General features: G+C 43.8%; 1 protein-coding gene and 1 long non-coding RNA gene across 12 annotated transcripts in view; one reads left to right on the top strand and one right to left on the bottom strand.

Moving 5' to 3' along the window:
* Positions 1-27,664, top strand: part of TACC2 (transforming acidic coiled-coil containing protein 2) — a 157,313-nt gene that overhangs the window by 26,449 nt on the left and 103,200 nt on the right. For 6 of the 10 annotated variants that reach the window (XM_081863628.1, XM_081863629.1, XM_081863623.1 and 3 more), the window contains 3 exons: positions 635-760; positions 6,157-11,754; positions 12,859-12,969. The exons of 1 other annotated variant lie outside the window; for it this stretch is intronic. In XM_081863628.1, coding sequence (XP_081719754.1) covers positions 635-760; positions 6,157-11,754; positions 12,859-12,969 — 5,835 coding nt within the window. The remainder of the gene's footprint in view (positions 1-634; positions 761-6,156; positions 11,755-12,858; positions 12,970-27,664) is intronic. 3 more of the 10 variants (XM_081863632.1, XM_081863634.1, XM_081863635.1) reach the window with 2 other exon arrangements.
* Positions 776-27,664, bottom strand: part of LOC309342861 — a 30,008-nt gene continuing 3,119 nt past the window's right edge. Inside the window, exons 2-3 of one of the 2 annotated variants that reach the window (XR_014157017.1) lie at positions 22,884-24,060; positions 776-1,590 (exon numbers count right to left, since the gene is read on the bottom strand). This is a non-coding gene — a long non-coding RNA (uncharacterized lncRNA). Of the gene's footprint in view, positions 1,591-17,585; positions 24,061-27,664 lie in introns of those variants that run through there. The other variant, XR_014157018.1, reaches the window with a different exon arrangement.

The raw sequence follows: 27,664 nt of genomic DNA, 5'->3' as shown, positions 1-27,664 counted from the left end.
GTGTCAAGCAATGTTTTACTGCCAACTTGATGTTGCATTATGTGAATGCATTTAGTAGCCATTTAGACCCAATCAAGACAGGGACCATGGTACATGGGAAGGGTCTATTAACCCTTTGCTCCCTCCAAAATTAAATCTTCTCTTTTACCTTGGAGGGAAGCATGGCAGCTTATCCCCTTGAGGAAATAATTGTTTGGGAATGCTTTTTTAGAAGGGATCTCTAGAAGGGGAATTGTTAAGCACTTCCCTACATGCTGTAGTCCTGTTCTCTCACAAACACACATCTTCAGCTGTTACTTTAAAAGTAAAAATAAGATAATTTTTTAAAAAAAATATGCATGTGATGCAACGTCTGGTTTGGTCCTTAGGGCACCCCACTCACTCCTGCCAGGAGCTGTTGTCAGTGAAGTATTGTAGAAGTAAATTTGAACTGGGTTTCGCATTTGTTAGTCTTGCTAGAGTTAACTTCAGAAATATAATTGTGTTGATACATGCATGTGTAAGGACTTAATGAGGAATCTCTGAGTGCAATTTGCGGCATGCTGGTCTGATTTTCTAATTTTAAGGTTGCCTTCTGAAAAATGTATGAGAGTGTGTGTGTGTGTTTCTCTTTTCCCAACCCTTTTTCTGACAGAGGGAGTGGCCCTTTAGTGTCTGACTGGAAGGAAAGGGAGCCCTATCAATCGCTTCTCCCAAACCTTCTTTTTGCTGGGCTTGATGTAAATGAAGACTTAAGGCCCCCAGCCCCAGTCATCAGCAGGTACAAAATATGCCTTGTGAACAACTACCAAGTGTGGGGCTCTTAGAGCTAGCATGAGGAAACACGCTTGTTTGTTCCATCTATACGTGGAGTCTTGCATTAATTGCCTGCTTGCAACCCCTAAGAAAGCACAGCCATTGGTAAATAAGGTTATTCTGGCTTTCCAAAAGATCACATTATAGCGTTTCAGGCTGCTTATGGGATTTGTATTCTGAATGCCAGAGCATGGCTTGGGTTCTGCTTGTTTCTATAACCCTGGCTGTTTTAAATCCTTGATTATATTTCATATCTCTAATTTTGGAGCAATAAAGGCAAAAGACATTGTTGAACAAATACAGAGACTTCAACTTGAGATTCCAGCTTTCATGCCTCTGTGATGGTTAACTGTGATGGTGCCAAATTTGCCTTCCAGTCCTCTGCAAAGGAGGCTTCGATTTCCTTGACTCATGATTTGGGCACTTTAGAATTTTGGTAGGCATGGGGCAGGCCTGGCCCACTGATGAAGCAGGGTGAGGGGAAATCTCGCAAGGTCTCATGGAATGCATGAAATCTCACAAGACTTTGATGAGATTTTGCTGGAAACAGGAGCCAATGTGGATTGAGAGAGGTGCAGTTCCAGTGGCAGGGCAGCAGTGAGGCAGCAGGGGGGCAGGGAATTAAGCTGGAATGTTCCATTTTGTACCTCAAGCAGCGAAAAGGGATGCACCTCATGTGGTGTGGGACTGAGCTTACCTTCTCATTGTGACATGGCTGAGGGTAGTTTGTATTTCTTCCTTTCTTTTAAACCTTCCTCCAGCAATCTGTCTCCCTGGCTACCTGCACTGCCTTATCTGGGGGCGGGGGGATAATGGGAGGAATTATTTAAATATTTTTTTAAAAATATATCCCACTTGATATCCCTTTTACATTATGAGTATCAGGGGAGATTTCAGACCACTGGTGTCATGAAAGCAAGGTCAGCTGCAAACAGCTCTTGCCAGCCTCAGAAGTAAAGTAACCAAGACAGAAAACCTCAACCATGCCTATGAGAGTTTTAACAAAATTTTCTCTCCCCTTTTTGAATGTGACTTATTTTCTCATTCGTTGATGGAGAAGGGTACAATAATGTGGGAGAAATTTTTGACACAAAGCCACATATTAAACCATAGTGGGGAAACATTCCACTTAGATATTAACATAGGAGCATTTCTTTTGCTGCCCCTTTAGGTGTGAGCACCAGGATTGGATTTCTGTGCAGATAATTCAGATCTGTCATGATAAATAAATGGGTCCCAGATGCAATGCCCCCTCCCACTAGCCTGAAACCTACAATTATACCTAGCTCTCAAATGCACATAGGAAAGCAAAGTGTACTTCACATTTAGATGACACTGTGAATTCACCATGGGTGCGCATGAGGTCCCACTGCTCCAATATGTTCAGCCCATAAACTGAATGCTCTGCAGAGACTCTAAGAGGCGAGTTAAAGGAAGTATCCCAGAAAATATGACTTTTCTCAGCACTGCAGCACTCTGATAAGCAAATCCACACAGGGTGAAATTCAACTCTTTCCTGAAATTCTTTGGTGTGTGTGGGGGGGAGTCTTTTGAGGATGTGGCAAGGAAATCCTACTTTTTAAAGGCTCACAATTCCCCCTTATTACATTAATTGCACACATAGAAAGGGGCAGTGAGCCCATGCTGCTGACTTCATCTCCCAAATCACTTGGCTTCCCAGACCTGTTCCCCAATAGCCACACATTGACTGTGAACACACGATAAGGGGGAGCCTACATGTGAAGACCCCTGTGGGAGCTGGAACCCTGAGCATGGAGGATTCCAGCTCCTGTGGACGTCTGCATGCATAAACTTGCCCTTCTCAGATGCCTAGCCTCAACCTGGGAACACCCTTGGAATACCCCCATTTTGCGGTTACTGATGGTAGAGTATGAATGGCAGAGCAGAATGGGTGATGGTGGAGATTTCTGCACCTGCAACAGAGACACCTTGCTCTACCTGCAGCCCTTCCTTCCCATGCATTGAAACGGACATCCTCTCTATCCAATGACCCCTGGATGCCCATTGAAAGAAAACAGCCATTGAATCCAACCCAAATCAGTCTTGCATATAACTTCTCTCAATGCTATGCAATATTTAAACAAATAATGGTTTAGATCCTAAGCTTTTTCTTTGTGATTGGAAGGGGAGTGTCCTACTGATGGAAGGACACATTCCATGTATGTTTGCAGGGGTAGAGTAATGCACTTGTCCCTGCTTACCCAGATGATGTGTTTACCTGAAAAGAGCTCACCAGGCCAAGCAACATGAACAGAATTGTGGTTTCTCTTATAATAGTAGGTTTGGTAATGACACACTGCTAGGGATCGATTTCCATTGGTTTCAAGTCCATGTTAATTTGGCGGAGAATAAAACATTTGGATCAACCAATGAAGGGTAAAGTTCTCATCTGCAATCTTTCACACTATTCATAAACCTGATAAGTGTATCCAGTACAAGTACTGGTATCGTCTAATGCAACTTCAGCAACACCTTTAAGTTCTGCTAGTTTAATTTGTATGAAGGTAACCAGCAGGAAAGACTGAATTTAAATAAAGTATAAAAGGGGGACTTTTGTATTGTTAAATGTGCTGTAATTAATGCATAGTGGTAAACCACTTAGCACATAGAATCCCCCCTTCCCCCTCCCCAATCTGCTTTGGTAAGTGAGTCTGCTAATCTAGCTCTACCAAATTGCTATTAGTATGTGGCCAGACAGGTCATGAACTTGTAATTCTACATTCAGGAGAATGCTCCCACTAATGTGCTCCTAATGTGCTTGGAGCTGTTGGATCTTATATGATGTAGGTGTGTGCAATTAGCAGCATAAATGTAGTGTGGCCCATCAATATATATATATATAGAGAGAGAGAGAGAGAGAGTGTCTTGTATGCATCCCAGCTTGAAACACATTTATTTGGAAGTAAGCCCCACTGATTAGGATCAGAGACTTAGAAAGATTTGCAGTTAACAACATGAACTCTATTAGGACTTGTCACTTGCTTTATGTCTACTGGAGTCTTGTTCTTATATCCCTATTGTTGAGCTTTTCACCCGTAGCTTTTCCTTTGAAGCTGTGAAGCATTATTTGAAAGGCTATTATGCTATCAAAATTGAAAACCATACTGTCTCCCCACACTTGTTTAATTTGTGATACATGAACCCTCAGAAAGAAAGTAATCATAGAGTTGGAAGGGACCCCAAGGGAAGGGAAGGGCCAACTCTTTTCTAGGCACTGTATAAAACTTCTAATTCATGGTCCTCTTTGCTAGGGGCTAGAAACATATTTCGACATCTTGTTTGTTGATCACCACCATCAGTGTACAAGTACCCATCAGTGTCACATTGGTATAGGTGGAGTGAAAGAGATAGAAAACAGTCCCTGTGGCTTTGCTTCTTCCTTAGTAGAACTGCAGTTGAGGTTTGGTTACCGCCAAATCTGGTGCAGCTGGGCCAGTCCTGAGCAAATGCCCCAACATAGTAATGGGCTGGACACAAGCCAACAAACTGAAGCTGACAAGATGGAAGTCTGTGGGTTGGAGGCCTCTGGACCTAGGACATAGCAGCTTTTTTTGTTCTGGATAGGGCTGCCCTCCTCCTTAAGGAACAGTTGCATAGTCTGGAGGCGCTTTTTCAACCACCAGTGTTGCTGGAAGGTCACTGGAAAACCTCTTTTGGCTAGTACACCGGCTGTGGCTGGTATTGGGCAGAGACAGATTGTGCTGGTAACCTCAAGACTGAACTACTGTAATGCACTTTGTGTGGAGCTGCCCTTATGGTTGGTCCAGAAGCTGAAGTTTGTGTAAAACCCAGCAGTTTGACTGGTAACAGGGGCAGCCTGCCATGACCATGTAATACACCTGCTGAAAGAGTAGCACTGGCTGCCAATTTGCTACCAGACCACGTTTAAGATTTTGTTGTTGGTTTATAAAGCCATAAACCATTTGGGACCAGGTTATCTGAAGAAACACCTTTGCTCATGTAGACCTGCTCAGCTATTATGATCTTAGGATGAGGCCTTTCTGTTTGTGTGATAGCCTGCCAAAACAGGTTTGGTGACAAACAGGTGGGGAGAGGAGCACACTTTTCTATGGAAGTTTCCAGTCTGTGGAGCCACTTTCCCCTTGATATATGCAGGCACTAACTCTTTTCAGTGCTCAGTACTGTAAGGGACAAGCAGGGGGTCCAAAGAGTGGGCAGAAGAGGCAGGGGGCAGGAGGATGGTCCATCAAAGTGGGCCAGTGATTTGTGTGGTTCTGTGCCACCCATGAGACAGGGAGAAGAGGAAGAGTCTGGGCAGTCAGAGATGCAGGAAGAGGTGGGGGAAGAGCTGCAGGAAAGCACGGAGGTGGAAGAGACAGTCCCAGAGAGAGTCAGATCATTAGAATTTCTTCTCCCCTCCCCCACTGCCTCCAAGGACAGGTGGAGGGGCTTAAAGTGACTGGAGCAGCTGGAGCTGCCACCCAGGAGAAGTCATTGGCTGCTTGAGCACACTATGTCAGAAGAATGGTACTGATGGAGGCATGGCCGCACTGTTGCTCCAACTGATTGGGTCAGAGCACAGTTCTGAAGAATCCTAAGCATATTTCCTCCAAAGTAAGGTCGTCCGAGGTTCACTGGGTCTTACTCTATAGTAAGTTGGTTTCAGACTGTAGCCTTAATTTAGGGAAATACAGAGTCCCACTAGCAGAAGCCCGTACAAGGACATCCACTAAGCAACGGTGCTTTGCCCCTCCCTCTGCACCCCCCCCCCCATGACTTGGGGTGTGTGGAAAAACCCCAGAACAGTACACAGGGGGGATCATTCTGTTTGGTAAACTGAAATGCTTACATTGATGGAACAGTTGCCACACTGCTACATTGAATTTCTCCCAGAAATGTTCAACAACAACAAGATATATAGCTAGATTAACCTTGAACCTCGTAACCTTTCAAACCTGAGAAAAAATATTGCCATTCCATACTGCAGTTTCCCTTCTGAAATTCAACCCTGTTCTGATGAGTTTTCCATGTCCTCCATTCGTCTTAGGATTTATTTTATGCCTCTTATGAAGCAAAGGAAGAGAAGCAGCATGCATCTATTAAATGATTGAAAAAGATCTGTAGAAAGTTAACCCACATATCTAATGTGACAGACGGCAGGAAATGCTGTAGGAGTATATTTCCATGTAACTATTCCCTCAGAATTATTCTTGAAGTTGATGTCTCTCGTCTCTTGCCTCGTGAAAGCAGACAGCCCAGCTTTTCAGTGCATGCGCCTGCATGGCTTTGAAACCTCTGTGGTGTGAGTCTTTCTTTTTCATGTGTGTTGCACTCCATTGCCAATTCTGAAATGAAAATAAACATTTCCATTGTTGGCAGCCTTAGTAACGAAGGCCTCCATAGCAATGTTGCTGAAGAATCTCCCACCACAAGTGCACTTGTAATGCCACCAGATGTGACAGCAGTGGGGAATGTCCTGCACGAACGAGGAGCACAAGCCATGTCTGATATGTTGGAACAGGCCAAGGAAGAAAAAGACGAAAGCCTGCCTTTGGTGGAGCATCCTAAAAAATACACTGCACCAAGTCTTGAAGGAAGCCATGTGGGGTTGCTTGCCCTTGTGTCATACCCAACCTCTGTGAATGACCAAGACATAAGCAGTGTTCCTGCTGTATCTCTGGACAGTCTCTCCGATACAGAGCACCCCACTATCCCTCTTCCACTAAAGGATGAGCGAGATCCAGGTAATGCTGGTTTGGAACTGACTCCTTTGTCAGATGTTGGCTGGATTCCAGGAGCTGGAACTGCACCAGCCACCTCAACTGAATTAGACCCATTACAGCAGAGCGAACAGACAGGTGGCAAGAGAGAGGCACATGTCATCCCATTACCCAAGAGGGAAGCAGAGGGAGACGACTGTAACATTCAAGAGACCAGCCAAGAGACAGGAGTTTTGGAAGTGGGTCACAACGAGCAGGCTGTGGTAAAACCAGATGGACAGAATGCAGATGGTGCAGACAGCCTGACAGTGGAAAAGGAGACCTTAATCCCAAATTATCACACAACAGGAGGTTTGCACGTTGAAAAATATGGAGCAGTTGTTGATGGTCTGAGTTCTGATGAGTTCAGTGCTTCCATTTGTGAATGTAGCAGCGATGTAGCAATAAGCAGAGGAGAGGAACCCCACCAAGTTTCCCCCAAGAACGAGAAGGAGCAATCTGAGGCTGGTCCTGCAATGCCCAGCTTGTCATTTAATGCTTCAGATCTGCCCCTGACAAACATGATAGGAGAAAAGGACAAGAGTTCTCCATCTGAAAATGAATGCCCCGATCAAGCCCAAAGTCTTGAGACCCAAACCCTACTTGTTACCAAAAGTGAAAGTTGTGTTGTGGATTTGTTAGTTGCCTCTGAGCCTTCCAGTGGGTCCCCTTTGTGTGAGGAAAGTGAAAAGCAAAAAGAAAGCCCTGCGTCTGAGAACAGAGGAGAGCCAGCCAGCAGCAATGATACCTTACTAACTGAATGTGGAGAAAACATTGCTGTGGTTGACCCAGAAAAGCTTCTGTGTTTGATGAAGGAAGATTCTGCGGTAGATAAAGGGCTGTCACTGGGGGGAAGTGCACAAGACTTCACCAGTGAGATGGAGCTTCCACAGCTCATTAAAAAAGAAAACATAGTATCTGAGGAAAACAAAGAGCTCTCTTTGGGAGAGGGTGGAAGTCAGGAGAGGCCAGTTTTAACTAGTCCGATTGCAGGTGAAGAGGCAGTCTGTTCTCAAGGGACGCTGCTCTCCTTTGATACTGACAAAAGACGAGACAACCCTGATGCTAACTGGAATGATTACTGGAGCTCTCTAGAAAATAGTTTCAGAAATGATGCCAGTGGCGACACGTCAGAGAAGGATTTCAGTTCAGAACATAGTTTGAATGCACCCAAAGATCATTTGCCAGAACTGAGTCAGGGTTCAGAGAGAGAGAAAACAGACACATGCGACAAAGAGGATAAAAGCCTTCTGTCTGTTGAAGCACCAAGTTTACAAGGGGAAAATTGCTCACAGAGCTGTGATCTTTTAAACCCCAGTGCAGAAGACCTTCTGCTCAGCTTCCCTGCCTGTGAAATGGCAGAGGAAGTTTGTTTAGAAGAGGCACATGGTTCACTGCTGCGGCGGTCTGAGGACAATGATGTTATGCAAAATAAGCAAGAGGGATCCTGGGAGGGCACGCTTGCTGAAAGAAGTGTGTGGGAGCTGGAAGGCATCTCTACGCATGACGTAACATCTGAGGGCAATGCAACATTGGCAGAAAAAACACCAGTTCCTGAAGCAGAGCTGGCAATTCTGGACATAAATGAATGGGCACCTATTGCTGAATGTGTTGCATTAGGAAAAGCAGGAAACCAGGAGGACACATCCCATTCTGAAAACAAAAAAACCAGCCAGATAGGTGGCAGTGATGCTGACTGTGTACCTGTGATTGTTGCTGAGCAAAGCAGTACTGCAGATGAGAAAGAGGGGAATGAAAACAGGCATGAGGAATACAAAACAGAAATGAAAAGTCAGGCAACCGATACCGTTTTGGCACAGAAACTCGAAAGCAACTTTGCCTCCCAGCAGCAGGAACAAGTGACTGAAGCCAATGACCAAAGTATGAAAAAGGATTATTCTGGCAGCTCAGGGGTTGTGGAGATTAATTGCCAGCAGCAGACACTGGGGAACTTACATGATGGCAGCATATGGGAGCCTAATTATCCACTAAATAGCAGTGAGGGTGAAGCATCTCTAGAAGCTCTTCCCAGCAAGGTTATGGATGTGGAACAAGTGGAGGATGTTTTGATCCCATCTCCACAAGTGGACCTGAAAGACAGCTCACAGTCCCTTCCCTCTTTCTGCAGCGATCAACAGCATAGTTTGAATGCAGAACTCCAAAACTTGGATTGCAACAACCTTAAAACTGTGGCAGGTCCCGAGGAACAAAAGACCAGGGAAACATCTGAGAGAGAGCATTCACTGGAGTTAAATGCACCCAGCAGCCTTCAGGGACTGTGTGAAAGTGAAATGAAAGTATTTATAGACATTCTGCACAAACCCCAAGCAATAGTTTGCGGGCTGGAGATGAAAAATGATTCCACAGCTGTCACAGATGAAAACGCACCTTTGCCAAGTATTTCTGAATCCATGAGAGATATTGTGCAAGGCAGCAACCTGAAAACTCTAATAAACCCACAGGTGGAGGAAAGTTGCCTTAACAAAGAAGTAGCAAGCAAATCTACGCAAGAACTCCCTAATTTGAATTCTTTGATTTCAGACAGTCTTCATGAAGGAGCAGATCCCAATGACATGATAAATGAGCAGTTGGGTGGTTTATGTGGGCTGAAAGACAGCGCAGGTAAAAACAACACAGGTGTTTCAGAATGTATCCCAGGGGTGCAGGAAACTGTCACTGCTGATGCTGAACAGCCACAGACTTTGCTAGTGGATTTTAAAATACCAAGTGCAGAGGATGCTTCTGAGAGCAACAGGACTGATCTTGCCCTGCCGTCTAAAGTTACAGAGTTGGCAGAAAAAGGCTCAGAGGCAGAAGAAATAAAAGAGAACTTTAATTTATTAGATGGAATTACCATGAAAGATGAACTTGTAAAAAAAAGAAATGACGAACAGGACTTAACTTTCATGGCTGCTGAAAAAGCAGGAACAAAGGAATATCCTCCTATAACTCCTGAGCTCACAGAAATTGCTTCCATCAATACAGACAGTACTCAAAAGGCTGACTTTTTGCTGGCTGGCTCTCAAGCAGATTTAACAGCTCTGCCGGCATTTTCAAGTGACTGGGACACCAGAGTGAGCCAACAGCCTACGAACTGCATGCATCATGGTATTGTGAATGAATTACAAAAAGAACTTACAGAATGCCAGAAGCTGTTAGGGTCCAGTCCTGATTTGCAGGTCGCAGCAGCAGCAGCTACAGCCTTACACTTAGATGGTACTTCAGTAGACAACAGAACAACAGATTCAAAAAGGCCTAAAGCAGTACACTCAGACAATATTCTCACAGGGACAGCCCCAGGAAAAGACTCTGTGATTCCCAACCCAAGTTTCTTTTCTGAAGAGTGTGCCTTAACTTTACAGGACCCTGCTGGGGCCGGGCAGTCCAAAGGAAGTTTGTCATTGTTTAATTTCAAGAAGATGCAGGCCGAGATCTCAGCAATTAAAACAAAAGGAGCAGAATATGATGTCAGCTTCAAAGCCCAGCAGTTTGACAGCTCGGGAGAATCTCTCTTCAGCCTTTCAAGCTTAGAAGAGCGGCTTCTGAGCCTTTCATCTCTCGGTAAGCAAGCAGGCTGTAATGAGGGTGTTGCAACAAATATCACCTGTGTAGATGACAAGCACAATGAGATAGTAGAAAACACAGGAGAAAATGCAGGAAGGAGCGAGTGTGCTTTTGTAGAGAATTTCAGCATCCCCAAGATGGGAACAGAGACTCCCATGCAGCCTGCAGAGACCTCTGAAAAACAGCATGATTCTTCGACTTCCAGGTCCTTCGGCATTGGCTTTTTTGATTTCAGGAAGCATATCAGCAAAATATTTGAAAATACAGTTCACAGTGCTCTGACTACAGAGCGACCCCACCTTTCAGCTGAAAGCAGTGCCAGTGACAAGGACAGCCCAGCACCTAGAGAAATGCCAGAGTTTAAGCAAGTATTGGAAGAAGGGGATGGAAGCAATAAAAATGGAGAACCAGAGAGTGATCAGAAAACCGAAGGGTGTGTGTTGCCTTTAGAGGCTGGGTTTTCCAACCAAGCTGCTAAAGAGAAGGAAGAACCATTGGCAAGCACTCAGGAATACAGTTTGCCAGATGCCTTTTCAGAAAAGATCCCTATCAATGATTTTGGTTTCAGTGAAGAACCTTTGACAAGTTCCCCAAAGTTTGACAGCAAAGTGGAGAGCTCAAGCAGTAGAACGCTGAAGGCAGAGGAAAGTGGATGTGTTAGTGCTGCAAGCAGAGACATTGATAGGAATCAGATGAGTCTGGAAGCAGGGAAGCAGCAACCTGCAGATTCTTGTAACCTGCCTTCTCCTTCTGACAATGACCTGCCTGCAATGATTGCTGCCTCTTCAGAAGTCGTCCCTAAGAGTGATCTTGACAGAACTACCACTGCAAAGGCAGAGGAAGGTAATTTGATTAGTCTGTGTAATGCAGAACCAGGTTTATCTAAAGAAGAGCTAATACATTATGGAAACCAATGCCATGACCCAGTGCCAACTGAAGACCAGGTAAACCAAGAGAGTGCCACTGATCTGCAGAACATGTCAGTATTGTCATCTCTTCTAGATGACCTTTGTGTACAGAAAGAACAAATGGAACAGTCTGGGATGCTGCCTGGTGAAAATCAGAAGGAATCCAGCTGCAACTATCCTTGGGATGGGAATACAGTTGAGGACAAAGCATCTGTGGTGCAGCAGGAGGATGCCATGGACAGTACAAAATGCCTGCAGGCACCAACTGATGCTGAGGAGCAAAAGAAAGGACCAGACACAGCAGTACATGGGCTAATCGATTACTTAAAAAATGAAGTAAATCTTGATGGTGGTTCTTCAGGCGACTGCAAAGCAGAACCCAGTGTGCTTGAGGGGTGTGTGGCAGAAGCAAATGACATCATGTTGAGTACAGCAGAAACAGAAGCACGTCTTTCTGTTGACACCCCTAAAACGGGTATTACCAGCACATCAGTCACTGATATAGGTGACTCGGCTCTGCAATCCAACATATGTGATCAAGGGACCGATGCAAAAAAGCATTCAGAAGCTGTTCAAGTGATGGAGCAAAATGTGTGTACGGATGCTGCTGAAACTGCCTCTGCAAATCAATGCAGAGAAGAGAATTTAGCAGATGAGAAGCCCCTTCAGGATGTCCAGGAAGAAAGATCAACCACTCCACTCACCGAATCTGAGCACAGCCTCCCTAGAGAATTACCTGTTAAAAGGTACCTATTTTAAATTAAAATTAACCGTAAAAGAGATTTATTTGCATGCTGAAGTTCAAGTAAGATAACTTGAAGGTAGATTGATTCACTTACTGATTGCATAGAGTTAAGCTGGGTATAGTTTCTATTTTATTTGCAGTCTACTTGGAGAAAAACTGTAATATTATTCTCAGGAAATGTTAGTCTTAGTTAGGGAAAATGCGCATTGTTGTTGGGAGTATTGACATAGTCTGGGACCTGTCAAAGCTGGAGTTTCAGCAACCCCATCCACTTATTTATTAGCCCAGACATGCTATGATTTCTTAGTTTTCAGCCCCTCCCTAATACCTAAAAATCAGGCAGCCTTGCAGTACTGAGAAGTGTAGACTTGTTTGTAGGTGCCTGCTCTTATATACATGAAAAAGTATAACCTTCAGAGTTTTTTTACTCTGCTGTTGTAAAATATCCCTGAAATACTCAAACTTGTATTCCAAGGTGCTCTAGTATTCTGAAATGCCCCATTGATGTAATGCTTTATTATCAAATAGCACATAACCAGTGTTTCATTTGACTAATCGGGATTTCAGTTGGTATATTGTATTGTTGCAGTCAAAACAGGTGCTCAGATGTGTGGGATTTTTCATCTGAGATTGGCATGTCCAGGATATTTTGGTTGCCTGGTTCTCCCACAGAGGGAGCACCTGGGCCATTAAAAGCTGCAGGCCAGGGAGAAATTCAGTGTGCCTCTCTCTGACCCCTCCTCCCAAACTTGGAGGATCAGAAGTGAGGAAGAAGTTTTAGGGTTGCATCTTATTATTCATTCTTGGAGTACATTTTTTTGGGGGGGGGTTTAATTGATTTAAGTTAGTCACTGGATACAGTCGTTAACTTTTATCTCCATTCCTAAAGCTATATTTTTATTTTTTTAAATCTAATCCCATTGATAGCCAAAGTGTATATTGCACCAACGATTAACCTTTATTATTAACTTAAGTGTATTTTGTAGGTTAAAAAAATATATGTACTCCAAATTTTAGGATAAGCTTTGTATGAATAATTCTCAAGCCTATGACATGATGGCCTTCCTCTCTTCTAACAGTGTCCCTCCTTTTTCCATAACCTCAGCAATTATCCTGAGCTCTGTCACTCTCTCCTTGCTGTACCTGAGAAGGACGCTGTAGAGCTAGCAGCCAAAGGCACCTCAGATGAGGCAAGAGAAGGCGTCCGAATAGAAAGGTACAGTGAACAGCACTAACTCTTTCAGAGGGTGGTACTGCTCTGGTTAAAGAATTGTTCTTTGCAGGTGCACGTATCAGACACTAAAATGGCATGTTGGTTTCACTGCCACTTTGTAGCACCAGTGATGATAAATTAACAATGTTAAAGGAAATGGAGGGGTTCCTACAGCTTGTAACTGGTACTTATTATTTAAGTCAACATTTAGCAAGGTTTAGCAAGGTTGACTCTCTTTTTTAGTGTTAGGATTCAGCATTGGGTCATGCAGATTATTAATAGGGCGTGTTTTAATGCAACATTGCGTTCCTTCTCCTCCCTTCCTTCCCCACCCAAGTAAGCATAGCAGCTCTTACACATCTGGAATTAAGGCAAGTGTTTCCAGGCTAGATAGTGTGACTTCCAAATGGGTTAACAAAACTTTTGAGAGGAGGGGGAGAAGAGCTTCTTGCACCATTGACAGCTAGCTAGCATACAACATTTTAATAGGATGAACCTTTCTGCATGATTATATGCTGGTGGGAAATGTCTCACCTTTTGGGTGTCCAGAAGCCATTCCAGAGGGATGTGAGCTTTGCTACCTCTCACTTAAGAATTGCCCTACCTGCAGTACTGTTCATGTCGTATTAATATGGTGCATTTGGCAGAGCATATAAACAGTATGAGGCAGGTTGTATAAACAGTAGCCTTAGCTGTTGTCACATACGTGGGGTGTGTGTGGCTTTTTCCAGTTGGGCTTGTAATAAACAGCTGCTTAGTAAGCATGTATGACATACATGGAATATACTATATAGCTGCTTCAAAAACAAATTGCCCTTTGTGCTTCTACTTTTTAGAGGAGAAGCTGTGACATTTCATAAGGGTAATATCTGGCAGCTTTGGAGAAATTCTGAGATTTATGAGAAATGATGCATTAGGAAAAAATATGCAGGTTGAAGCTTTTGACTGCCTCAAAATGCCTTCCAAGTCAGTTCTTGGTATGAGCTTTCGTGTGCATGCACACTTCTTCAGATACACACTGTGTATACACACTGTGTATCTGAAGAAGTGTGCATGCACACGAAAGCTCATACCAAGAACTGACTTAGTTGGTCTTTAAGGTGCTACTGGAAGGAATTTGTTTTGTTTTGACTATGGCAGACCAACACGGCTACCTATCTGTAACTCAAAATGCCTTGTGCATTGTTCTTTGGCTCCCTGCTTTTCGTTGCTGTATTATATGGTAGATGTATTGCATTTCCTTTCTGAATAAGGTACAGCTGGTTTGTGTATCTCATGGGTAGGCAAACTAAAGCCCGGGGGCCGGATCCGGCACAATTGCCTTCCAAATCTGGCCATGGATGGTCCAGGAATCAGCATATTTTTACATGAGTAGAATGTGCCTTTTTATTTAAAATGCACCTGGGTTAATTGTGGGGCCTGCCTGGTGTTTTTACATGAGTAGAATGTGTCCTTTTATTTAAAATGCATCTCTAGGTTATTTGTGGGGCATAGGAATTCGTTCATTCCCCCCCCCCAAAAAAATATAGTCTGCCCCCCCCCCAGGTCTGAGGGACAGTGGACTGGCCCCCTGCTGAAAAAGGTTGCTGAAGCCTGGTGTATCTGCTCAAGACAGAGAGAATAAAGGGCAGAGTGTGCATCCGTTTTAAAATAATGGGTGGCATACTTGGATACCTGTGGCAAACTGGGCTATATCTTGTGCAGCAGCTGCAATTCATAACTCCATTGCTTCATGCTTGCACATGCATCAAGAATTTGTTATCACCTGTTTTTTCTGTCTGAGTATTTGTCCCATGTGGCAGCAGCTGTTGCTTTTTGCAGATTTTTTAAAAATGTTCCACGCCTATGGATATGTACGTTTTGTATGCTGCAGAGACAGGGATATAGAATGTGAAGCAGAGATTCAAGAATCAAGGACTACCCAAGGCAATTAAGAGGGGAAATTTTCTTTGCCCAGACTTGCTTATTACAGGAATGCACTATTACAGGAGGAAGAGTAGCTGTAGCTAACAGCTTGCCCACTCCTGCTTTTTATAGTGCTCTGTGCAGCCCACTCGTAGGGTTACTTTCACTGAAGTATTATAGGCACCCTAATGTTATGTTGCAACGTTGGCCACAGACCATCCTTGGAATTTCCCTCCTCTTCTTTCTTATTGTTGCTATCCTGTGCCCTCTGTCATTTGGATCCAATGTTTTCCACCTGGTGGTGGTGGTGTTTCAATAGCCATCAGCGGGAGTGTGTTCAGTTTTAGGTATGTGTGGGCAAAAGCTGCCTGTTTTAAAACTTTGGGCAAGTACACTTGGGGCATGCATGAGATTTCTGGTGTGTGACTCATCAGGCCTGCTTAAAACACAGAGCAGCTACTGAGTATTGTTTGCTGGCATAGTATTTCACAAAGCTTGGGACCTGTCCAGGGGAGAAGGAACACCTCTAGAACAAAGAGTTCCTAATGACTCAAGCCAGAGAGGGAGGAAGGGAGGGAGATGCAAACAAGTAATTAGTCTGATTCAGGTGAAAATTACCTTTTTAAGGTTCAAACTTCTGTGTTACTCAGTGTTCTGTCATTCTATCCTCCATAGTGGGTTTTTTTTTTTAAAAAAAAAAACAAACCCAAATTTGTACCGAGTGGAAATAAGGCAGACAGGGAGCGGCTGCTTAACTCTTTCCTCTCTGGCATTTTTCCCAGTTCAGATTTACCTGCCCAAGCTACTTTTTCACATGTCTGGAGAAAGACACAGGAAAGCTTCAGGCACTCCAAGTCTTCTCCCCCCACAGGTGGAGAAGAAAAACTACTTTGGGTGGGTAACTTTAATCTTTAAAAGGGATTGGAATTGAATGGGGTAAGCAGCCTCCCTCCATGCACCCCTTTTACACTCAAATGTAGCCTCCCAAGGGTTGGCCCAAGACATTTTGCTGCCTGAGGTGAAGGACAAAATGAAGCCTCTAACCAGGCTGGCAGCTGGACAGTATCCTCTGCTGCACCTGATTTGTGGTAGTGACGGGAAAATCTCTCATTTCCTCAGTCTTAAGTTCAGTTCTCTGCATTTCCACATCAGTTTGTGATTCCCACCCCCCACCCCACAAAAAGAAGCCCTCGTGAAAAATTATCAGCATTTTACTGTGAATTTTTCCAGGTTTGTACGCATGGAAAGTGCTCTTAACTGTTGCAGCTGAAGATGCAGCTATCACACTAACTGTACAATCCTGTACATGTCAACTCAAAAGTTGGCATCTGTCTGTCTTGAGACAATGAAGTACACCTTGGGGAGTGAAGTCAAACCGCTGTGGCAAAAAACATGGGCATTGTATATGGAGGTCCTGGGCTGCCCAGACAACAAGAGCAACCCACTCTCAGCTTCGCTGGTGTGCTCCAAAGAAAAGCAGAGCATTGTGTTTGGCTGCAGGAGTTACTGGAAGGAGGCAGACAAGGCGCTATCCAACTGCTTTAGGGACTGCACTCCGGATTTCTGTAGGGTTTACTCCTTAGCCTTTTTTTCTCCTGAAGATGTCTCACAATAGCACAGAGGTTTAATGTCAGTTTTTTCCTTCTCCTAGATGGGCTACCTTCCAGGTTGATGAGCCCCACCTGCCCATTTCCCCCCTCTATGGCCTCTTTGTTGATCATTGGACCCACTCAGAAGTAGGTCCCATTTAATATAATGGGGCAGATTCGGACTGCAATCCTATATTCAGCACCTCAAAGCACATCTCTGTGTTGTTTGGGTGTGTATGTTAAATTAGATTCCTGGCCTTCTAGAGGCCCCCAAAGCAGCAGGTGATGCATCAATGCTGCAGGTATTGTAATAATGCAAGAAGCTTGCTTTACATCTTCATCTCGTAGAAACTCATCTAGAGTCTGCACACTTCCGTTACGTTCGTTCCCTTTGTAGATCAGTGACGGGCATTATCAGTATAATACTTTTCAAGTTCAGGGCACTTTTGTGATTAGATGAAGTTTTTGAAATTCACTGCAGTGATAGGTCTGTTAGGCACTCCCTTCCTGCAAGAAATACCACAGCTAATAATAGCTTCCGCAGCATGCAGAGAAAAGCTGCCCTAGCTTCTCAAAGGAAACTTTCTAACAAGTGGGTTAGCCTCACAATGAAAGGCAGATTATCTGTTGACTACAAGTTTTATTTAGGCACATTTACAGGCAAAAGTTTGAGCTAATTTATAAAAAGAGTGCTTGGAACTGGTGGATAGCCCTCCACCAGCTTCCAGTGTGATGGACCTATATTAGGAACTTGGGTCAGGAACGACTAGTTGGGAATATGACAGGACCAGGATGGACGCACTTTAATCCAAGCCAGAGATCTTAACAAGTAAAGAAGCTGAAGCAAAACGAATGAAGCATGGTTGCCTGTCTAGGCAAAAAAAAAAAAAAAAAAAAAAAAGAAAGAAAGAAAGAAAGAAAGAAAGAAAAGAAAAAAAAGAAAAAAAGGCTGAAGGCAGGAAACCAGTCTTTCAAAGTCTAGGGAAGACAGAAATCAAAATGGGGGTGGGGTAGGGCTGGTTCCCAGGGAGTTGACGTGAACCTAGAATGCATGCCAGAAGCAAGTTAGGAAGAAATGCAAGAAGGCTTGTCAGCAACAGCAGCTGGTCAAACAAAGCACAGAGCAAGGGCTCAACAGAAATATTTATTTCCTTGCTTTCATATCCTAGCCTTTCTTCCATCACAGAACTCAAGATACACATGGCTCCCAGGTGGTCACTCATCCAGGAAGTGCAGCTCGAAATTTCTGGATGTAAAATGGTTAACAAGCAAGCAGTAATGTAGAAGCAGGCTAACGCTAGCCATGGGTGCTGGATATCACACCTTAGCTGGGCCCAATGGTCCATCATTGCCTTCAGGGATGGCCATAGTCTCAACACCAGGCATAGGCAAACTCGGCCCTCCAGATGTTTTGGGACTACAATTCTCATCATCCCTGACCACTGGTCCTGCTAGCTAGGGATCATGGGAGTTGTAGGCCAAAAACATCTGGAGGACCGAGTTTGCCTATGCCTGCTCTACACCAAATCCAGGAGTTAAGATTTGCATTAGCTGTGCTCTAATGGCCCCTGCCATCTGCTTGGTTTGGGTGGCTATGCAAAGGTTTCACGATACTATGTGGCTTTTGGTGGAATCTTCACTGCAGGCGCAAATGTGAAAGTAGGAGGAGAAAACAAAGGTGAGGACGAAATGCAGTATAATTACAAGTGGAGAGGAAGAGAGCTTTCATACATAGGACCAAATGCTTCTCTAGCAGGGATGAGGAACCTGTGGCTCTCCAGAAGTTGCCAGACTATGGTTAACATCTTCCTTTACCATTTGTCTTGCTGGCTGGAGCTGATGCAACTTTGAGTCCAATAACTTTTGAAGGGTTGTAGGTTCCTAAGCCCTGTTCTTTAGCTTAAATCAAAGCCAAATGCTAGCCTGTACCAGGAGGTCATTATCCCATACCCCGTGAAGAGCCGATAAAGGGACATATTAGGGGTTTTATTGGTTTGACATATTAGTATATTATAAACAATTGACAATATTTGAATGGAATGCAAAAAAATACTTCTTGGATTTTGTCACCAAGCCCAAGAAAAAGGCAGATTGATTACTGATTATTATTTTTTTGTGGGGGGGATGACGATGACAAATCCTTTCTTCTTGTTCTGGCTGTCTTTCAAGTTGTCTTGAGCCAATTTTTGTTTTCAGCTGGAAACTATGCAAAATGTCATGATTTCATAGCACTCAGTCGATTTTTGGTGGCTTCATGGAACATTTCATTGCTTAGGTTTGTACGGCGTTTATATGTCTCAGGGATTCAAAACCCCAGAATCACACTGATACAAATTGGAACAGAAAGGGAAAGCTCTTAAGAACCCTCAAGACCACGGCTCCTGATATGTGCATGGCTCTAATTTTCAATCACCACAAATGACTCCCAGGAGTTTTAAATTCATGAGCAGGAAGTGGTTTTAAATATAAGGCTCCACTTCAGTTTTCAGAAATTGTATCGGAAAATTGACATATATGCTCAGCTAAAATTGGAGCTACAGTTGAATATTAAGTCCTTGTAACTCACTGGAATTTATTTCTGGTTAATCATGCATAAGATAGCACTATTTGAGTCATTTTGTTGGCCTACAAAAAGACACCCATAGCTGCTAAGTTGAGGAATGAGGCTAAATAGTATAGTATCAAAAAAAGAAATTAATATTTCCTCAATAACCCAGTACAAAGTGAAAAGGGTAGGTCATGAATATCTAGGGGTGCCCCTCCAGACTGCCACTATGCTGCAGCAGGGATTCAAGCACATAGCAGAAATTTGGGTTTGCATAATTAAATCAGATTAAAGTGAGCTGTCACTCTAGTGCAACAAATGCACTTAAAAACAAACAAGCAGCAGACTTTTTGTCATTTGGTGAATGAATAACAGGAAGATACATAAACCCTCCACAAGCAAATCAGAATGAATGCTCTTTGCTGTGTAACTGTCATTTAAACATAATGAATGTTCAATAAACAATAGACATAGTCTAACCACTGCACGTCAAAGTGCAAGCAGATAAATAGGTACCGTTCCGGCAGGAAGGTAAATGGCATTTCCATGCGCTGCTCTGGTTTCACCAGAAGCAGCTTAGTCATGCTGGCCACATGACCCAGAAAAACTGTCTGTGGACAAACGCCGGCTCCCTCAGCCAGTAAGGTGAGATGAGTAGCGCAACCCCAGCGTCGTTTGCGACTAGACATAACTGTCAGGGGTCCTTTACCTTTTAACCACTGCAGGCCACTGTAATGCTTAACAGCAGCAAGAGAAACCAAAACAGTGAGGGAAATAGTTTGGTAGCCCTGGCCTGCAGTATGCTAGGGTGCCCACCCTTTCAAAGGGGAGGGGCAGCAAGATATCCCTCTAGAGATGAGAGGGGAGGTGTTCCTGTCCCCTCTCAGCTTGGGCCCCCAAAGCAGATGATATAGGTTGGCCCCAAAGGTGCCAGAGCGGCAGGCTTTGGGATCACCCATCACCCAAAGGGTGCCGAAGAGTGTTCACCCAGCCCCTATTTCCCATTCCCAAACCCAAATTCCCACACAAATGCCAAAGTGACTGAATTTACTTAACAATTACAAACCAAACTGGTATGACTACAGTATGGAATAGGTGAAAAAATGTGCTTACAGAGACCAATGTGCGAGTGAGCCCAAAATTCCTACTTGGTTGGCAAAAGTCCATACTACGAACCAGGGTGGGTAAAGTGGGTGCTGGAAACTGCGGAGGTGCAGGCTTATATAGCCTCCACTATGCCCATGCCATGTTTGACTGCACACACAGTGGACCATGATTCTCCTCCTATCCTCCAAGCTGCAAACATCTGCCTGCCATCCAGCACCTGCAGACCAGGCGGTGAAACTCTGGGCACCAGTAACATCTTAAAAACAGAGTCCTTTAGTCCCTTAAAGATTAACAAATATATTAGGGCATAAATTTCAAGGGCTAGAGCCACTTTGATAGATGAGTCATGTCACAGGAACTATCCGCAAAGTACTCATTTAAGTGCCTATTTGGTTCTCTTGCTGGAAGATAATTTGGGCTTTTTTTCAAGTGCTGTGCAGTACTTGAAGTGCTACAGAAACTTACAAAACTGGTTTGGCTTCATGGAGGGCAGAAAAATGAACGTGTGTATCATAGCAACTGAGGGCTTGACAATAACTTCTCAGATACTACTACTCAAAGGGGATGCCTGCAAGCCACCCTAGAATCATAGGGGTGATCCTGGGAGCATGAGAAGCTGTGTTCTACTGAGTCAGAGAGCCTTAGTCAGTATTAGCTCAGGATTATCTATGCTGACTGTCAAGGTTACAGGGCAGAGGCTTTTCCAAGGCCTACCTGCACAAGCTGGGATTGAACCAGGGATTTCTACATGCAAAGCATGAGTTCTACAAAATGAAGCTCCCACCCTGCCCCAGAAAGCTTAACATATCAGTACAGACTACGTAACATGCTGTAAAGTAGAAATCAAGTGCAGAATGTCCCTTATACCCAAAGATCAAGAATCACAGCATAAAGGCTTCTTGGTGCACACACTGGGATATGGAAGCTTAAAAGTCCTTCAATACACAAGGGTGTTTTATAGAGGAAAATGCCTAGTGAAGAGGAGTCATCATCGCAGACTATACTACAAACAATGCAATGCATTGACAATTCAGATCTTTTCTTTTTGACAGAGCTATTATCTTCCTCAAGGGACTGGAAACACTGTTAGCTAACTTCGCTTTCTATGTAGCTAATCATTAAGAGCTACTTTTCTCCCATGCCAACAAAGTGTTCTCTGTAATCCAACAGATCACTCACTTATCGGTTAAGCCTTTTGCCAAAGTAAGTTGGTTCTGTAAAGTGTATCCTCTTATTTTTCTGTCTTTCAGGTGCCAGCTAACTAGTATATTAAGAATGCATGTGTTATCTAGGCCTAACACTTGAAAAGAAAAGTTTTGCTACACTATTAAACATCTGTTTGTGCCTTCATCTAACCATACCCGATGGTGCTTCTGTCTGCTCTATGGCAGGGCTAGTTCTAGAAAGAGTTTTAGTACAGATGACTGACTCTTTCTTGTCACAGGACATCTGACTGTGTATAGCAATCAAGTACAGAACAGTCAGGTTGTTTCCTCCAGAGCAGAGGTGAACTGTGGCTTTCCATGGGTTTTGGGGGACATGCCAGCAACACATGCAGGGCCCCAAGTTCCCCATCCCTGCTCTAAAATATCAAAAGAAACTTGGCATAAAACAAAAGTTTGATTCACTTTGCTCTTCTTTCCAGCTCCTAGTGCTTATTGATCTTAGAGGAAGTGAGGGAATCATAGTTTCCACCAGCAGCAGTAACAGCTTTGCTTTGTTAGGAGTTCTGTTTCTTGTCATACCAGAGTCAGTGCTGATTTTTTTTAGAGCTAGAGACAAGGCAACATACAGCAAAAGGAAGGTGATTCATCCAATCTTCTCTCTTTGATTTTCTGGATTGGGGATGGGGATTGCTCCAGAATACCCATGGAATACAAGACCAAGCTCTCATATCCACCCTAGATACAGCATTTGTACTATTTTACTATCTCTTTGACTGTTTCAATTCTGCTATGTTTGTGTAAACTCTATTTCTAAGAGGCAAGGGGTGCATCCTTAGGAATGGCCCTCATTTTATTCTCAAAATGGTTTTGAGAGGCAAGTTTAAGTGAATGAAGATGACTGGCCCAAGGTCTTCTAGTGAGTTTTAGGCCTGAATGAGGATTTGAACCCAGGCCTCTACAATGCAAGTCTAACTCTCTGCCCACTCTACCCCACAAACAGTTTGCTTTCCCTAATGATAGTGACATACATTACAAACCAAAGTGTGTGCGTGTTTGTCTGTATGTGTCCTGTTGAAGTATACAAATCAACTTCTGCTACACTTAGTCTGAACTACTATTGGTCAACCTATATTATTTTGTATTATTTATTAAATCTGTATACCGCCCTTCATCTGAAGATCACAGAGCGGTTCACAACATAAAAATACAAAACAAGAACAGAAAACGCGTAATCAAACCAAACCAAACCAAACCAAACCGAAAACCTCCCTCCCACAAGCACATTTGAAAGGACATCCAATGTTAATTAGCCCAAGGCCTGGTTGAAGTGAAATGTTTTCACCTAGCGCCTAAATATATGCAACAAACCCTGGCCCATCCCCATATGTCCACAGGTACTTTTCCCCCAGTAGTAGTGAATGGAACGATGTCATATTTTAAGTGTCACTGCTTCCCAACCCTTCTGAATTCCAGGGGAGCAGCTGTGTTAGGCCTCAATCCTTAGCAGGCCCCCTTACTTCAGAGTAAGCCTCCCTGAAGTCCGTGGGGCTTCCTTTGGAATACAGATGCACAGAAGTAAGGCTGTTATTAATAACACAAACATACCCTAAAATCCTTGTGGAGCCGGAAAGAGGACCGAATTCATATGCTGGCGAGGCGTAGCACCCACTTGTGCGACTAGCAAAAAGGCCCTTTCCCAGCTTATGGCAGGTCAAGAGTTTTGCAGGGCGAGGAGGCGGCCAGACGGGGAAACTCCCCGCCACCAACCGGGGACTCCATTGTCAGCCGCAATCAAGGGACGCTGCTCCCTCCCCTCCCGCGTCTCTCTCAACTCCTCACCACCAGCTGTTAACCAGAGCAGTTCTAATCATAACCGCGGGGGCGGGCAAATGGTGGTGTTTCCCCTCTCCTCCTCCAAAGACAACGCTCCAGAGGTAAACTCCCCCGCCCGCCCCGGGTTGGAATGGCGTCATTTGGTATAATCTGTTGAGGGAGCAACTCTGTCTGTACGTGGGGAAAGCGCTTCTCTGCCGCCGCCGAAAATTCAAAACAGCGATCTGCTCGTCATGACTCAAAAAGTCCTGGAAAGCAACTCCTGTAGGCGCTGGAGAGAGAGAGAGAGAGAGAGAGAGGAGGGGCAGGGTGGAGAAAGAGGGAGAAACCCACGTGTTTGGTTTTCCCTGGCACATCCACACGCTGCTTTTGCGAGGAGGAGGGGGGAGCCAGTGTGAACTCTTAGGGATCCAGCAACACTTGGATCTCCTTCGGGATCTTTCCGCACAGTTTAGGAAGACGCAGTGACTGGGGCGCGCGGCGTCCAAGGCGTGCCGACATTCCAGGGACAGCCTCGGATGCCTTCGGACCACTGCCTGTTCGCTGGAGATACTCCCTTCTCCTTTGGGAGAATCGGGGGAGGAGCTTCTTAAGCTGGGCTCCTCCAGTGGTTTTTTTTTTTTTTTTAATAGCCACTGGCCTTTTGTGTGGTTCAATTTCCCAGCAGCTTTCCGTTCAGAGGGGGATCTGCAGCCCGGAACGCAGGAGTTTGGAGATACTTTGCTAGGCTGATTCCCTCGTGTGTGAGATCAGCGTTCAGTTCTGCTGGATTCCACTTCAGAGCGTGCCTTGTTTCTGACTGGAAAGCTGGGATGTTTTATAATTACTAAGAAGCCAACGCTTTCTGACATGGAATTAGCTCTGCAGTAGATGGTGAGAAGTTCTGGAATTTAGTTTTTGTCTTAAAGCTGGTGAATAGTCCAATAGATGCCCCACCCCGTCCCAATAGCTCTGGTAAGTGTTAATTGTTTGGCTTTACAGATCTTGCCAGTAAATGACTCTGGGGAAGTGGGAGGTTCTTAGATAACTATATCAAAAAGTGCCCTTCTAAAAAGTAGTTTAATGATGCCCCCCCCCCGCTAATTGTACCAAATAATAACTCTTACAGTTTAGGTGCCTTCTTGAATCGCTCAGACACGCAGCACAAATTAAAGGGGAATACATAATCTTTACATCCTGGCAGTTGAAGACGTTTGTGCACATTGCTGTGAAATGTGCCTGAATTTCTCTGACTCATAGGATATGTTTACCAGTTCCATGGAGACATAGTGGGTTGCTTGGTCCTATTACGCAGGGAAACTTCTGGCTTCTGATTTTATGAGCTGTAAATTGGAAGCTTAAAAAACCCGGAGTAGTCACAACACAAGGAAGAGCAAGTGCTTTTGTTACTGAACAGACATGCCTGACAATTATCGGGATTGACATTTATTGTTTTTAAAAAAGGGCAGATGGGTTCAGTTTAACTCATTGTGACCCATGCTCATAATTTTCTGGGAGGTTTGGTAGTAATTTGTGGGTCACAATGAAGCTATTATATATATATATACAGTATAGGATCTTATCCGAAGTTGCGATTTATGAACTTAACCCAAAATCCTTGCATTTAAGCTTAATAAAATTCCATATCATTTATGATAAGACTGACAGTCCAGATCCTAAACCCACTATTATTATTATTATTATTATTATTACTATTACTATTACTATTACTATTATGTATTAGTTTATAAACTCCTTTTACATGTTTCTCAAGGTGATTTACAAACATACCACAAAAATAGTTTTTGAGACAGTGCAAAACAGCAACAAGTGAAGATTGGTTTAAAATAACACAAAAGGAACAGCTAAGAAAAATGTTTTCATCCCGCTTCCTCCAAGGTGCTTCCAATGAGTTCAGTGACATTTACCTTCTGGTAAGTGTATAGGATTTCTGCCTTGGGTGGCAATCCTATATAGATTTATTTAGGAGTACATCCTATTGAACTCACTGGTTCCTTTTGTATCAATGTACCTTGGATTGGAGCATTACTTGGAAATTTGCCACAATGATGTCAGTGTCGCCGACTTGGAAAGAAGTCCTGTAAAAACTCAGTAGGATCAGCTTCTGATTAAACTGGCGGTAGAGCTGCTTTCACACAGAGTCTTGTCTTGCACTTTCTGTACCGTTTGTGTATGTTGTGAATACAGAGGAGAAAGAAAACATAAATCTTCTTCGTTCTAACTTTTTTCCCATTGATGTTAAAGTGGTTCGAGCCTCCTAATCCTGTTCTGTTGCAAGCACTAGGGTGCACCTGCTCTCTGCTTGTGACACTCATGGGTTTGAATTATGTGGGTGATCAGATTTATATTTAATGTGCATCTAAGTCCAAGGCCAGTTCCAGTATATGTGCATCTTATTTTATCCTTAAAACCAACCCTATGAGGTAAGTTGGTCTGAGAGCAGGTTGTCTGCAGCAGTAGCATCCAATGCTCTTGGTGAGGCTGGGCGGCGTTTTGAACTTAGTCCCTTATGGTCAAAGTGGGGATTGTAGCTACTGTTCCGTACTGGCAGTGATTGATGGTGGATGGTCCTGCCTGCATTATGATTACGCTTGATTATGCTTTTTTTGGCTCTTCCTGTTGCTCATAATTATGTCAAATCCTAGCTTGACTTGCAGAATACAGTTTCAGTGTGTTGGCTTGTATTGCTGACTTCCTAACCCGCCCCCATCCATGTTTTGAATCTTACCCAAGAGCAGTGAGAGAGAACGCAACCAGCTGAAACCTTTTGCTGTCATGGAGAGTCAGGGCTGAATCTTTGCCTGTTATGAAGGCAAAGTATTAAAAGGCAAAGTTGTTCCACTGGAATAGATTTGCAACCATTTTTGGACAAATGCAAGCACAAAGCAGAGAGCTGTTCACATATGGAGCATATGTTTGATTCTCCCTCCTCCCCATTGTGTTACGCAGCATTTCTTCATTATGGCTTCCTGATGGCTTCTGTTGGACTACTCTGGGCTAGGTACAACTTTAGGCTTTGTTGCCTACCCTATAAAAAAATCAAGCCATCGGTTTTTCACTCAGCAAATGCACAGGCTGACTGGTTTGGATGGACTAAGCTGCAGTGCATATAGGCCATTCCATAAACTGTCCTTCTCTCTTATATTTAGTGATGACTCACATTTATGAATTGGGAACCCCTTCTCCCTGGTTTTTACTGTAATAACTTGAGATTGAATGGTTAAGTTATTTACAGTTTAAGGTGTGTACAAGGAATGTGGGGACCACAGGGGTGGAGTTCTTTATTTCTGACTAATCTCATCACCTGGCAAAAGATCTTCCCTTCTTGCCAAGATTCCATAGGGTTGCTGTAAAATTATATTTTCATCTGCAGATGTCTGATTTTTCTTTTGCCTGCTTCAGTCCTGACTGAATATGTTGTGTTTACTTATAGGGAGAGTAGTGAGCTATGTTGTTAAGAAGTTCTCTAGAGTGACATTCTCTCTCTCTTTCTCTCCTTCAGAGTTAGGGTTATTAGAAAAGTCAATAAAATGTTGGGAAGAGAATATGATTTGGGTAGCTATACATAGTACATCTACAGGTTTCTAGGCACATCAATAACTTTTGTGTCCTTGAGGGGAAAATCCCTTTTTGTTCTCTTGGGATGGACAATGCCTTTGATATCACTATTCAGTGATATCCATTTTTTCTGCAAGGATTCAGACTGGCAGCCCTTTTCTGGCTATGATTGCCACCTGTTTTCCAGTTGTGCTCTGTGTCTCTAGCAGTGCTTCTAAGCTTGGGTGCAACTTTACAGCATGTGAAGCTTTTACTGGCATGGAGATGTGATGGAAAAGGGTTTCACTCATGTCTAGTGTGGATGTGAGGCTGCTGTCTTACCACAAAAACTGGTAAAAAGAAAAGAAACAACAATTTTGATGGCTGTAGAAGTGCTCTACTAGTTACCTCATGCTGTTTAAGGGGTCCCTTTGCTTCACCCTTTGGGCAAGTGATCCAACCAGTGGCATAGCGTGGGGGGTGCAGGGGGGCTGGCCGCACTGGGTGCAACATCTGGGGGTTAGGGTTAGGGGGCGCAAATCCACGGGTTAGGGGGCGCAAATTACTTGCCTTGCCCCGGGTGCTGACAACCCATGCTACGCCACTGGATCCAACAAACTTCCATTAACTATAGTTAAAATGTTTCCCATTTTGTCTAAATCCAAGACACCATGCTTTGAAGTTGGGTTAATAACCTGGCTTGGTCTGAAGCTGTTTACTGGTTCAGACCAAGTGGGGAACTATTTTTAATGGAATACATCCTGGTTTGTTTTCCAGCTCATGTGAAGGGGTAAGCAAGAGGCTTGTTTGTAACTTGGTTTATTAATGGAGATATGATCATCTGAACTCTCTCGGTTGGATAACACTGTCACTTCTGAAACAAAATGTCAAATACTTTAAAAAGGCTACATTGCTGGGCTCAGTAGTTTTTTTTCTTGAAAGCTTTGGATTTTCAGTAATCTCTTATTTGGTAGTTATCAGAAGCTAGAGCTATCCTGCTTCAGCACATTTCGCTT

Source organism: Podarcis erhardii (genome assembly GCF_964252035.2).
Source record: "Podarcis erhardii genome assembly, chromosome: 5".
NCBI lineage: Eukaryota > Metazoa > Chordata > Lepidosauria > Squamata > Lacertidae > Podarcis > Podarcis erhardii.
Note: the sequence above shows the minus strand (reverse complement) of the source record. Positions and strands in the feature narration are given on the sequence as shown.